At 34.0% G+C, this 13,378-nt stretch overlaps 2 protein-coding genes across 2 annotated transcripts; both read right to left on the bottom strand.

The window, feature by feature from the left end:
- Positions 1-589: 589 nt before the first annotated feature.
- On the bottom strand, positions 590-1,727 carry LOC119602902. Its single transcript, XM_037954700.1, has 2 exons — positions 869-1,727; positions 590-681 (listed from the first exon to the last, which is right to left on the bottom strand). The coding sequence occupies exons 1-2, from the start codon at positions 1,725-1,727 to the stop codon at positions 590-592; spliced, it is 951 nt and encodes a 316-aa protein (XP_037810628.1).
- A 1,353-nt stretch (positions 1,728-3,080) lies between these two features.
- LOC119602901 lies at positions 3,081-5,908 on the bottom strand. Its single transcript, XM_037954699.1, has 4 exons — positions 5,229-5,908; positions 3,951-5,168; positions 3,665-3,900; positions 3,081-3,562 (listed from the first exon to the last, which is right to left on the bottom strand). Exons 1-4 carry the CDS (start codon positions 5,906-5,908, stop codon positions 3,081-3,083), a joined length of 2,616 nt encoding a protein of 871 aa, XP_037810627.1.
- Between the last annotated feature and the right edge of the window lie 7,470 nt (positions 5,909-13,378).

Raw genomic sequence — 13,378 nt, 5'->3', positions numbered from 1 at the left:
TGTGTATGTATGAACTACCAGCATCAACAACAAATCAAATAATAATACAATTCATTTTTATATCTTGGTGCCACATCTGCTCCTAATATAAGTTCGATGCATAATGAGGAATACCATTTAGGGTCAGCGACAACAACATCTCGTTTATTTCTCCGTACCCACTCATCACATACGTCATGAGATGGAAAGTGGCGAAATGAATAATGCTCTAGAGCACATTGAACCAATATTTTTTTATGGTCATATCTACGGTGACTTAGTGTTATCCATGTCCGGTTTTGGAGAATGTTACATCCAATACTATGGGCAAATGGCTCATGTATGGATGTTCGAGACGCATTTGGATCTACTCTCATGCGGACTTGTACGTACCGTGACGATCCTTGGTGGGGATACAATTTGGCTTCGATCGTCATAGGGAACCAAATATGACCAGGGTCAACGGGATGAAGCATAGTGTTGTGTTGCAGATGGCATCTTCTACAACGATCGATGCTACGGCATTCGCTACGTTTATGAGATTGGGCCAAGCAATTTTTACACAAACTGTGTTCTAGAACCGTTCGACGCTTCTGTTCAACTTTCATTGCTAAAAATCGCGTACATTGGCGAATAGCATGGAGCCTGTTACACAAGGGGCAACCGTAGTTGGTGTTAAACCAAGTTTCTTCTGCCATGGCACTGCAAGAAAATTGGATTATTACAAAGTTTGAAAAAAAGTATGTGGAAAAACGAGTGGTTAATACGTGTTTCAAAGGAGTAGTTTATGATTTAGTTTCGTTAGATAAAAGAACTAACATATGAATGGGCCTCGTAATGACTCCATTTTGAGTTTTAATATCAACTACTCGAACCCTTTGATCTCTACCATGATATATCTTAATAATACGCCCCAGTCGCCATTCTGTAGGGCAAAGAGGTTCACTTCTAAGAACCACTAAGTCATTTTCTTTTAGATTTTTCTCCGGAAATTTCCATTTATTGCGCTTATGCAGCTCCTTCAAATATTCATCTTTCCATCTGCGACAAATGTCTTGTTGCATAGCCTTCACTTTGCGCCAACGATTTATAATACTCATTGGCGAGTTGAGTTCTTCAGGTTCAACTGGAGTAAGCATTGCGGAGCCAATCAAAAAGTGAGCAGGAGTAAGAGCGGATAAGTCGTCAACATTTTCTGACAAAGGGCCAAGAGGACGCGAGTTCAGACAAGCTTCTATGGTAGCTAAAAGAGTGGAAAACTCTTCAAAGGTGTATTTAAGCTGACCAGCCATCTTTTTGAAATGCATCTTGAAGCTTTTTACTCCTGCTTCCCACAGTCCACCCATATGAGGAGCTGCAGCAGGAATGAAGTGCCACTTCAATCTTTGATGACCGTACTTCTCGACGACAATATCTCGTAAATCTTTTATATGCTTCTCGAAGTTTGCATCAATTTCTTTCGAAGCACCAACAAAATTTCGACCATTATCTGAGTAAACACAACTAGGGCAACCTCGACGAGCAATAAAGCGGGCCAACGATGCTAAAAAGGCAGTGGTGGTCAAGTCACTAACCGCTTCAAGGTGAATCGCCTTAGTAGCAAAACAAATGAAAAGACATACGTAGCCCTTGGTGATTTTACAGTATCGGCCGGTGAAACTTTTTATTTCGAAGGGACCAGCGAAATCAACCCCTGTATTCGTAAAGGGTCTACATAACGTGGTTCTCTCCTTTGGTAATGGAGCCATAAGTTGTCCTTGTCGTGCCTTACGGTATAAAATACATTCTTTACAGTTATTTATACACGATTTTATCAGAGTCTTTGCCTTAAGTATCCAACACTCATATCGAATAACGCTATGGACCAATCTCAAACCTCCATGATGAACCATTTCATGAATTAAAACAACATATAAACGAGATAGTCTACTGTTATAGGCCAAAATGATAGGATAACGCTCATTGTAGGACAAACTGGAAGAAGCACTAAGACGACCATTGGCACGAATAATTAGGTGTTTATCCAAAAAAGGAGTGAGAGTTAGCAACGGGCTACTTGTTTCTATTTTCCTTTTATTAAGAAGACATTTGTAGTCATTAGGAAAATATAACTGTTGTGAAAGCGAAAATAATCGGTTTCTCACAAAGATTAATTCATTAGCAGAGAGTTTTAAAGAGTTTAAATTAGACCTTTTCTCTGCTTTGAATCTGGTGTTGTTAAAAAAGCGAAACATGTAAGCAATGACATGAATAGCCCTAGACAAATTAGAAAACCGGTCTAAGATATCTTCCCTTTCAGCAGAGCTAGCAATATGAACCTGTACACTTTTAATTTCCTCAGCTGTTTCAAATTCTGATGAACCCAAGGGCCACGAACTTTTTGACCACTCTAGCCATTTCGGGCCATTCCACCATAGATTACAACTCTTTAGCTCCGTAGGGATCAGCCCCCGGGTTGCTAGATCTGCAGGATTATCTTGAGATTTTACATGGTGCCAATTTTTATTACCAACCTTTTCTAAAATGGTGGCAACCCGGTTTGCTACAAAGGTTTTCCAAGTACATGGTGGTTTCTTTAGCCATACAAGAACTATTGTCGAATCGGACCAAAGATAAAGAATATAATTTTTTAACGAAAATTGAGACATAATATTATCAACTAACTTCGCTAAGAGTACTGCACTACATAATTCCAGACGCGGAATGGATGGTTTCTTAATTGGAGCCACTTTTGTTTTTGAAACCAGCAAATTTGTAAATATTCTATCTCCTATCTGAACCCTTGCGTATAAGGTTGCGGCATAAGCTAATTCTGACGAGTCGCAAAATCCATGAAATTCAATATGTGAACTCGGTGTATATTGAATCCAGCGTGGAACCATGATTTCATTTATATCATTATATCTAGCAATAAACGAACGCCAATTTCGAAAAGCTATTGGTTTAATTTCATCATCCCAACCAATCTTATCGAGCCACATTTGCTGCATTAAGATTTTGGCTGTTACAATAACAGGAGCGAGCCAACCTGCAGGGTCAAAGAGCCTAGCAATTACAGAAAGTACCTCCCTTTTAGTATAAGAAGATTTTACTGGAATTTTCTAAGTGGTAAAATAAAAATAATCAGCTGAAGCATTCCAATGAACACCTAGAGTCTTGGCAGTACTTTTATTTTCCAAACTTAAAAAATCTTCATTTAACAAATCTTCTGTGGGCAACCCTACTAAAATTTCTTTCATATTCGAAGTCCATTTTCTTAACTGAAATCCAGCAGAATCCAGTATAGCTATAAGCTGGTTTCGGGCTTCTATTACATCAGGTAAACAATGAGCTCCTACTAATGCGTCATCTACATACATGGAATCTCTTAATATTGTTGCACCTACAGGGTAACGATGTTCTTCATCATCTGCCAACTTTAAAAGAGTTCTTAGTGCCAAATAAGGAGCACAATTGACACCAAAAGTAACTGTCTTCAATCTATAGTCTTTTATCTCTTCATTAGGAGAGCCACGATAAACAATTTGTTGAAAACGAGTTTGTTCTGGGTTTATGAGAATCTGCCTATACATTTTCGAGATATCTGCATTGAAAACAAATTTATAAAATCTCCACTTTAGTATCAAAAAAACTAAATCCTTTTGAAGAACAGGGCCTACATGTAAAAGGTCGTTTAAACTAATACCACTAGAAGTAATACTCGATGCATTAAAGACTACTCTCAACTTTGTAGTAGTGCTTTCTGACTTAAACACGCCATGGTGAGGCAGATAATAACTTGGGCCAGCTACAGGAGTCTCAATTTTCTCCATATGTGCCAAAGTCAAATATTCATTAAGAACCTCATCATACAAAGTTTTGTTTTCAAGTCTACGCAATAATGAGTTTTCATTTCTCAAGAACTGACTCACAGCAATCTGTCTATTTGAGCCAAGTGATGTAAAGATTTAAATGGCAAATTAACTACATACCTCCCGTCAGCATTTCTTTTAGTAGTAGACCGAAATATCTCCTCACACAACTTATCCCCCTCCGAGAATACTGGCTTACGAGAAATTTCTTCAAGTTCCCAGAATTTTGTTAACTGATCATCAATAGACGTTTTAGTGAAATAGTTTAACCTTACTGAACGACGTGGATTTGTGGGGCCGGTCACAATCCAGCCAAACATGGTTTCTTGAGCCACTAAAGAATCAAAAATACCATGTTTCACACCACCTCGCAGAATATTTGGATAAACGTCGCCTCCCAAAAGCATATCAACTGTACCACTTTTATAAAACCCAGGGTCCGCATACTCCAATTTTGGTATCACAATGTTCACATCTGGGTTATACGAATGAGTTGGAACATTTCCAGTAACTTGGGGGACCACTAAAGCAGTAACATTTAGAGATAAATCAGAATTAACCAGTGAAACCAAAGAAAAATTAGCCATTTTGTCTGATCGGCTAATAATTTCCCCTCCTAGACCTACTACTTCGACTGATACAGGTACAGTGGGCAACTTCAATAGTTTCTGAATTTTTTCGGAAATGAAGCTTTCATCCGAACATGGATCAATTAAGGCTCTCACTTTATAACTAGAACCATAATGCACAATATTAACCCATGCTGTAGCTAGCAAAACTTTTTTAGATACTGAGTGATGATGATTTTGGACTACATTGGATGTAGGAGGTACTTGAGATGACTGAGAAGGAACTGGCTGATTATTAACTTGAACCTGATTGCTAGATTGATTTCTTTGGACCTCTTTTTTTTCAAAATCCCTATGTAAAAGATTGTGATGTTTCCTCTTACATTTGGAGCAACCATTGTTGCTAGGACAATCTCCAAACATGTGTCCTAATTTGAGGCAATTAAAGCAAAATCTAAATTTTCTCAATGTAGCAACACAATTTTTATAATCCATGTTCAAGAATTTAGAGCACGAGCTTATATCATGGATACCTTTACATAATTTGCATTGCGAGGTGTGAACCTTAGTATGATGAGCCTTTAAATGCTTTGTTTTATTTTGATTAATTATTTGAAAGGAAGGTTGAGAACCACTGGCACGAATATTAAAAACACTCTCAAGAGCTCGAAATCTATCAGTCAGGAAATCATTAATTTCCTTCCATTTTGGAATCTCTGCTTTATTTTTAACAGATTGCTCCCATAAATTCAAAGTTTGTTCAGGTAACCTTATAGAACAATGAAAAACAAATAATGGCTCCTATGCATCAATATCTATTTTATATAACCTCAAAGTTGATATACAGTTATTGATTTCCCTTTGGAGCCTTTTAATTTCCGATGCACATTCATCCTGACATGGAGCCAAGTTATATAATAAATTCATTTGATTGTTAAATAATATTCGTTTATTTTCATAGGTGGCTTTCAAATTTTCCCAAGCAATATTAAAATTGTCTGATGTCACGGTAATATTTCTATTCACCTCACGGGCATCCCCACTTGTTTTTTGAAAAAGGTAGCATAATTTCTCTACTGGGCCTAAACGGTCATTGTTTATATAAATTGTGGTAAAGAGATCTCTAAATGTGGGCCATGAAGCATAATCACCGTCAAAAACTTCTACATCACATGCCTGTACAGGCATAGAACTAACATGTTTTTGAGCCATAGATTTTGATGAAGATTCTTCTTTGGGCAACCGGCGCTTAGCTCTAGCCAATATATTAATGCACCTCACATGAGTTTTATGAATCTGACTATATTTAGTCTGGACAGATATTACTTCCTTTTTTTCTACCGTCCCCTCTACATAGGTTTCATAAATAATTTTAAATTTTTCCCACAATTTATTTAACTCTGATTTTTCAAAGTCTAAAGCTTCAAGAGTGTAAACTGAAAAATCCTCTTCTTTAAGCCTTGCTTCAAATCTAATAAACTCGTCGGCAGCATCAATAAACTTCTCCATTTTTTAAATTTAATTTTCAAGTTTAACAAAAAAACTAATTCCAAAAAAATCAATTTAAAGGTGGCTTCTAATGTGTCTCCGAGAACAATAAAAGTATATAAAAAGGGCGCTTATATTAACAGCGACGCGGCAGAGTACATAAAAGAACCACAAAACAATTTTTTATTTTTCTTTATTCTTCAGGAACAACGAAGGTATATAATAAGGCGCTTGTATTAACAGCGACGCGGCAGAGTACACCAAAGAACCATAAAAAAAATAACGGGCAACCAAAAAATGGCGACACTGTATAAAGGCCACTTTGAGACAGGTTTTTTCACTTTTTTTTAATTTCCACAAGTTAAAATTCATGTACATACCTTGAGCGACTAAATAATTTTTATTAAACCTAACTTGCCAATGGGTTCCTTTTTAGGGCGAAGGACCAATGTTCGGGCCACTATCCAGAGATGACAGCCACAAGATTTAATGGGACCACTGGTTGCCGGCAATTTGCTGGTTCTGTTGAGCCTTTTGTTTATGTACAATATATTTTATTTTGAGAACACCAATTCTCCTTAATTTTGGTACTATACCGTTGAACCACCACTTTACTTTGATTATTTAAAACACCTTAGTTTTTTTCTCTTTTAACAAAATTTAATTTTATTTAAAAACAGATTTTAATGTTGTTGATGCTGCTGTTGGTTGATCAATGGCAAAAAAAAAAACTTAGATAAAAAATTAATGTTAAGTTAGTGGTAGATAAACACATCAAGAGTTGCATTTATTAGTATCAACTAAAGCTTTTGTCAATTAATAACCATTGTTGTACAACTAGTGAACAACAGATGGCGCCAGACTAAACTACAGTAGTTGACATAAAATAAGTATGTTAAACAACTGGCACTAACAAGAATAATTAAGCCCAAGCTATATGAAAATTAATAAAATTGTGTTTAAAAAAGGTGGTTTTAAAAATATTTGATTTTAATATTAAATATCTTATATATACAATTTCGTGTCAAGTGACCCAAGCCAAACAATAAGCAGGCATTTTGTCGCCTTTACTCTGGGTTACCACGATTAATAGCCTCCTAAGGACCCTAACCGAGAAAGGACTTCGATCTGTCTGCTATGCAGACGAAGTCGTAATACTTTTAAAGGGAAATGATCTAAATTTCTTGTGTAGAAGAGCTGAGGAGGCTCTGAATACGGCCTTGAGCTGGGCTCAACCGAGAGGTTTAACCCGGCGAAGATGGAAATCTGTCTTTTCACAAGAAAGACAAAATTTTCTACATATACTGAACCTTCTTCCCGGGCAAGAAGATACCGGTGACAGACTAAGTTAAGTACTTAGATGTAATACTTGATCGGAAATTTAAATGGAGACACCACATAGAGGATAGGATCAACAAGGCACATCGGTGCTGGGCGATATGTAGGAGAACCATAGGCATGAAATGGGGTCTTAGTCCTACTATGACAAATTGTCTTTATAAAAGTGTAATTGGACCAATTCTAGCTTATGCTTCAATAATCTGGTGGACTGCTTTGGACAAAAAACTACTACAGGGAGTTCAGCGTACATGCTGCTTGGGTATAAGAGGTGCCATGTGTACTACTTCAACCAAGGCTCTGGAAACGTTGCTAGATATTCCACCCATTGAAACATATATAAGATATGAGGCGGCGCTTACAGCCGAACGGCTCTTTACTTTATGCGAACTGGCCAAAAACGGTTATAGGACACGTCATCAATGTATACTGGACACATTGGAAGGTTATACACATTCATCGGACGTGCCTGATCGCATACCAGACACTGAATATGTCGGAAACTTTGAAACGCTAATCCCAGATAGAATGTCTTGGTCAAGCGGAACATTAGAGCAAATACCAGTAGGAATCCGTTGCTACACGGATGGCTCTAAATTAGGGGGCAAAGTGGGCCTGGGGTTCTATATTGAAGACCCAGAAACAGAAATATACCACCGTTTACCTAATCATAACACAAGTTTCCAGGCAGAAGTACGAGCAATAACGAAATGTGTAAATTGGATTAGAATAAATATGGCGCCCACAGGGCTTAATATATTTACCGACAGCCAGAAGGCAATTAGGGCGATATCAGGTCATAGAATTAAATCTAAGACCGTATTGGATTGTAAGAAAGCTTTAACTGAATACTCTCCCAGAGGTAAGGTTTACATCATATGGGTACCAGGCCACTCGGTAGTAGTCGGCAACGAAAGGGCGAATGTAATAGCTTTAAAGGGAAGGGAGCTCGATGTAGTTAACCTGGTAAACGCAAAACCATTCGACGTAACAAAAGCTGAATTAAAAATATGGATGAGAGAATCCCATAAGGCTTCTTGAAATAATGAAACGGTGCACAGTGGTATAGGAAAAAAAAAGAGGGAAATAATTCGGTAACTTCTAAACGGTTAATCCGATTTTAATGAAATTTGGTATGCACAAAGAGGAGGTGTTGTCGAGTTTAGGTTTTGAATTTGGACCTTATAGGCCAACCAGGGGCCCGGCGGGGGGTCCTCAAATTAGGACACCTCGGCTATGTTAAATTTTTAAAACGATCCTATTTCTTCATTTGAGTTCCGATTTAAAAAAAATTTCGTATATAGAATCTCCTCATCGAGCACTATAAAAAATGTCGTCGTAGCAGTAAATTATCTCTTATAGTTTAGGAGATATTCGCATTTGAATATTAAAATTTTAAAATTTTTACCGTCCTTACTTTAGTTTTTTTGATAATAGCAGGTCCAAATATTTCCGATTTTCGCCATTTTTTTTTATTTGCTTAACAACAAGTTTATATACCAAGCAGTGAAAGAATTATGTAAAAATCATGACTGAGTCCAAAGTTATAGGCATTTAAATTTAAAAAATTAAAAAAAGGCGATTTTTTGTCATTTTTTTGGGAAAAAAGTATCTTTTTCTTTTTAAGTTATCTAAAAAGTTTCTAAGAAGATGTATATAGAATTTATACTTTTTGGAAAGCTGACTTTACATAAAATACGATAAATGAAACAAAACCTAAAAATTTTTGATACCGAGGGGACCAGGTCCATCCAAAAAAACCCTATTTTTTATGGAAAATTAAATTTTGAGCAAAAATTCTCAAATCGCATAGTCGATATCAAATTATAGTGACCTGTTTTATATGACCCAATATGTTCTTAATAATTTTGTAACGGGTTTCGATAACCCCGCCCCTGGTATGGATATAATAGGCAAAAAACTAAAAAATCCCATTTTTGGGATTTTTTAAAATTTTTTTGTTAATTCCGGGATTTCTAATAAGAAAATTCGAAATTTTGATTTAATTTTGGATTTTAAGTAAAAAAATCTACCTAACTGTAAAATTTCATCAAAAAATATTCATAAATAAAATTTTTATTGCAATTAGAAAAATTTGTATCTTCGCAAAAACTGAATAAAAAACATTTTTTAATTTTTTTTAAAAAAAGTATTCCGCGAATTTTTTAATTTTCAAAAATTATATACAGTTTTGAAAAATAGACAAAATTACCTTTCCATTGATATATAACATGCCTACCTAATGTTTTTTAAGTGACAAATTAATTAGGGAAAACTCAACATCTTTTAGAAAATTTACCTAGCACTATTATTTTCATCCATATATGTAACAAATTTAAGAGTTAACCTTATGGATGAAAATAATAGTGCTAGGCAAATTTTCTAAAAGATGTTGAGTTTTCCCTAATTAATTTGTCACTTAAAAAACATTAGGTAGGCATGTTATATATCAATGGAAAGGTAATTTTGTCTATTTTTCAAAACTGTATATAATTTTTGAAAATTAAAAAATTCGCGGAATACTTTTTTTAAAAAAAATTAAAAAATGTTTTTTATTCAGTTTTTGCGAAGATACAAATTTTTCTAATTGCAATAAAAATTTTATTTATGAATATTTTTTGATGAAATTTTACAGTTAGGTAGATTTTTTTACTTAAAATCCAAAATTAAATCAAAATTTCGAATTTTCTTATTAGAAATCCCGGAATTCCCAAAAAAGTTTTAAAAAATCCCAAAAATGGGATTTTTTAGTTTTTTGCCTATTATATCCATACCAGGGGCGGGGTTATCGAAACCCGTTACAAAATGATTAAGAACATATTGGGTCATATAAAACAGGTCACTATAATTTGATATCGACTATGCGATTTGAGAATTTTTGCTCAAAATTTAATTTTCTATAAAAAATAGGGTTTTTTTGGATGGACCTGGTCCCCTCGGTATCAAAAATTTTTAGGTTTTGTTTCATTTATCGTACTTTATGTAAAGTCAGCTTTCCAAAAAGTATAAATTCTATATACATCTTCTTAGAAACTTTTTAGATAACTTAAAAAGAAAAAGATACTTTTTTCCCAAAAAAATTACAAAAAATCGCCTTTTTTTAATTTTTTAAATTAAAATGCCTATAACTTTGGACTCAGTCATGATTTTTACATAATTCTTTCACTGCTTGATATATAAACTTGTTGTTAAGCGAATAAAACAAAATGGCGAAAATCGGGAATATTTGGACCTGCTATTATCAAAAAAAACTAAAGTAAGGACGGTAAAAATTTTAAAATTTTAATTTTCAAATGCGAATATCTCCTAAACTATAAGAGATAATTTACTGCTATGACAACATTTTTTATAGTGCTCGATGAGGAGATTCTATATACGAAATTTTTTTTAAATCGGAACTCAAATGAAGAAATAGGATCGTTTTAAAAATTTAACATAGCCGAGGTGTCCTAATTTGATGACCCCCCGCCGGGCCCCTGGTTGGCCTATAAGGTCCAAATTCAAAACCTAAACTCGACAACACCTCCTCTTTGTGCACACCAAATTTCATTAAAATCGGATTAACCGTTTAGAAGTTACCGAATTATTTCCCTCTTTTTTTTTTCCTATACCACTGTGCGGTGGGTAGAACCACAAAGATTCTATGGGGTGACCCTGATGAGAGCAAGACGAGAAATCTCCTCAAAATGAGCAAGTCTGAGGTTAGTATGATGGTACGAATTCTGAGTGGACACACAGGATTACGTGCACATCTATACAAAATTGGACGTGCGGATTCAGACGAATGTAGAGCACGTGGAGAGGACAGATAAACTCTAGAGCAATTTCTTTGCCATTGTCAGGCATTCGTCGAAGTTAGATTCAAGTATCTTGGAAGTGATGTTATTCCGGAAATAACATTCTTAACCAACACCGATTGGAAGATTCTTAGGAATTACGTCCAGGAAACTGAGTTTCTGAACATGGAAAAATAATACATTCAGTGAACAATTTTTTTTTTCATGAATTGGAGCGCACAACAGGCCCGATAGTGGCCTAGGTGTATTTCTTCGGATTTGATGTAGTATACATCCTCCTATCAACCTAACCCTAACCTAACCTAATTAAACATTTTAGACTTCGTTTAAAAATAATGGAAATGGAAGCCGTTTAGAGTTGTTAACTTATTCCTAAAATAGTATTTTAATGTAGAATATGACAACTTACTTTTTAATTTTATTTATATAATCCTTGAAGATAATTACTTTTTGGTATATATTTAATAAACTTCACCAATTAACAAAACCTTCTTAAATATTTATTAACAGTTGACTTTTAACACAACACTGTCATATTGTTTTTTATTATTTAAGATTCACAATATATTAATTACACTATTTTTTATTATTATTACACTATTTATATTATTATTATTATTAAAACTGAACATGACTTGACAAAACACAAAACATCACTGAACTTAGCAAAATTACTGCGTTATTTATTTATATTTTTTTTTTCGCATTCACGCTAAAAATGGAGTTTTTATATTTTTTTTTTTGTTTTTGTACTCTTTTTACTATCATCCGGAAGTAACCTAAAAGTATACTTCCAGACGGCGAAAACTAGAAATCAATGTATTTTGTTTTTGTAAAATGTGTGCTCTCGTCTGACAATTGTCCAGAAGTGACTACAATCCACACTTCCAGATGAATAAAATACAACATTAATGTGAACAGTCTTCAAATTGTCTTCCAGAAGTGACATAAACATACAAATCAAGAAGATACAAATTAGGAAACAATGTATTTTGTTATTGTAAAATGTGTGTTCTCACCCAACTCTCATTCAGAAGTCACTAAAACGTATACTTCCAGATGAAAAAAATTCAACAGTCATGGTTTTTTGTTTAAGCAAAATGGATGCACTCTTCTAACTATCATCCGGAAGTAACTTAAAAGTATATTTCTAGAAGACGAAAATTCGAAATCAATGTATTTTGTTTTTGTAAAATGTGCGTTCTCGTCTGACAATCGTCCAGAAGTGTTTCTGACGTGGCGTCTGGGGTGATGTGCAATAGTTTTGTCTTCTAAATGTTTGAAGGGCATACTCACATATATTAAAAACACATTCAGTCTCGCTTGAGCGTTCATTAAAGGTGGTTGTGTTGTCGCTTGTTTCATTCTTTTGTACATGCTAATACAGGGATGGACAACTATGTATGTTTTTAGAATTATGAACTTTTGCAAAATAAATGTATTTTTAATTATTTTTTTTAATCTCTTTAACTGTTTTTAATATTTCAAAATTTATTTTTTTTGCAAATATGCCAGAATGGGTTATCAGAAGCATTTTTATGTGTTTGAAAATACTTTATTTTTCAAAATTTTACCCGAATCTAAAAAACAGTGTTTGATTTGTATTCATATTTTATTGGAGAAATTTTAGATAAAAAATTTATCAAAATTATTATAAAAGCAAAGCAATTAAAACAAATAAATCTTATTTATGAAAAAATTAATTAAGTAAAACAAAAACAACGTATATTTCACTATTCATAAGATCTATACTGTATAATAAAAGATAATTTTTTAAAAATATTCTACAAAAAGGGAAATTTTCTAAAAATTGTATTCAATTTGTTGGTTCGTGACATCGTCCGATTACAAATCAAACATTCAGGTTTGCCAAAAAAAATTTCGGCAAACAAAAAATCATTTTCCCATTCTAAATTAAACATTTCTTTATTTGTTTCTCTAGCATCAAGCGTACATCCAACCTCACTGCATGAAAGCACAAGCGAGACTAAGTCGTTTTGTTTATTTTTATTCGTTGTGGGAGTACAGCCTGTAAATATCTCAGAAGGTTTTGTTTTAAAATTTAAAAATTAAATAGGTACATTTTCCAAAATAAACTAATTTTAATCTAAACTGCTTTCTTAAATAGATACAAGCAAAGAAGTCTAATGACAGTTACAAATTTTAATCTAAAAAACTAATAAACTAATTGCAACTTCTATACCTATAACAGATACTGTGCTAATTTACCGAAATAATTAGATAAATGATTTAATAAGAATTAATAAAGTATTTTCTGCTAATTGATGCAAGAATAGTATCACAATATCTTTAATGTATTAATCAACTGATATTTTTAAGTAACACAGCTAAGGAA

Source organism: Lucilia sericata, unplaced genomic scaffold (genome assembly GCF_015586225.1).
Source record: "Lucilia sericata isolate MDLA Ls3-8-SP2 unplaced genomic scaffold, ASM1558622v1 Contig000263F_arrow, whole genome shotgun sequence".
In the NCBI taxonomy this organism is placed as follows: Eukaryota; Metazoa; Arthropoda; class Insecta; order Diptera; family Calliphoridae; genus Lucilia; species Lucilia sericata.
The sequence above is the reverse complement of the archived record's forward strand: the minus strand, read 5'-3'. Positions and strand labels throughout refer to the sequence as shown.

What these genes read in the sequence shown, in the direction of transcription:
- LOC119602902 (XM_037954700.1), bottom strand. Translation starts at nt 1,727, where the DNA reads ATGGCTCCATTACCAAAGGAGAGAACCACGTTATGTAGACCCTTTACG. An exon ending in TATTATTAAGATATATCATG is followed by an intron (nt 682 to 868) that starts GTAGAGATCAAA and finishes ATTTTCTTGCAG; the next exon opens with TGCCATGGCAGAAGAAACTT.
- LOC119602901 (XM_037954699.1), bottom strand. Translation starts at nt 5,908, where the DNA reads ATGGAGAAGTTTATTGATGCTGCCGACGAGTTTATTAGATTTGAAGCA. An exon ending in AACTGTATATCAACTTTGAG is followed by an intron (nt 5,169 to 5,228) that starts GTTATATAAAAT and finishes TTGTTCTATAAG; the next exon opens with GTTACCTGAACAAACTTTGA. An exon ending in AAAAGAAATGCTGACGGGAG is followed by an intron (nt 3,901 to 3,950) that starts GTATGTAGTTAA and finishes TGGCTCAAATAG; the next exon opens with ACAGATTGCTGTGAGTCAGT.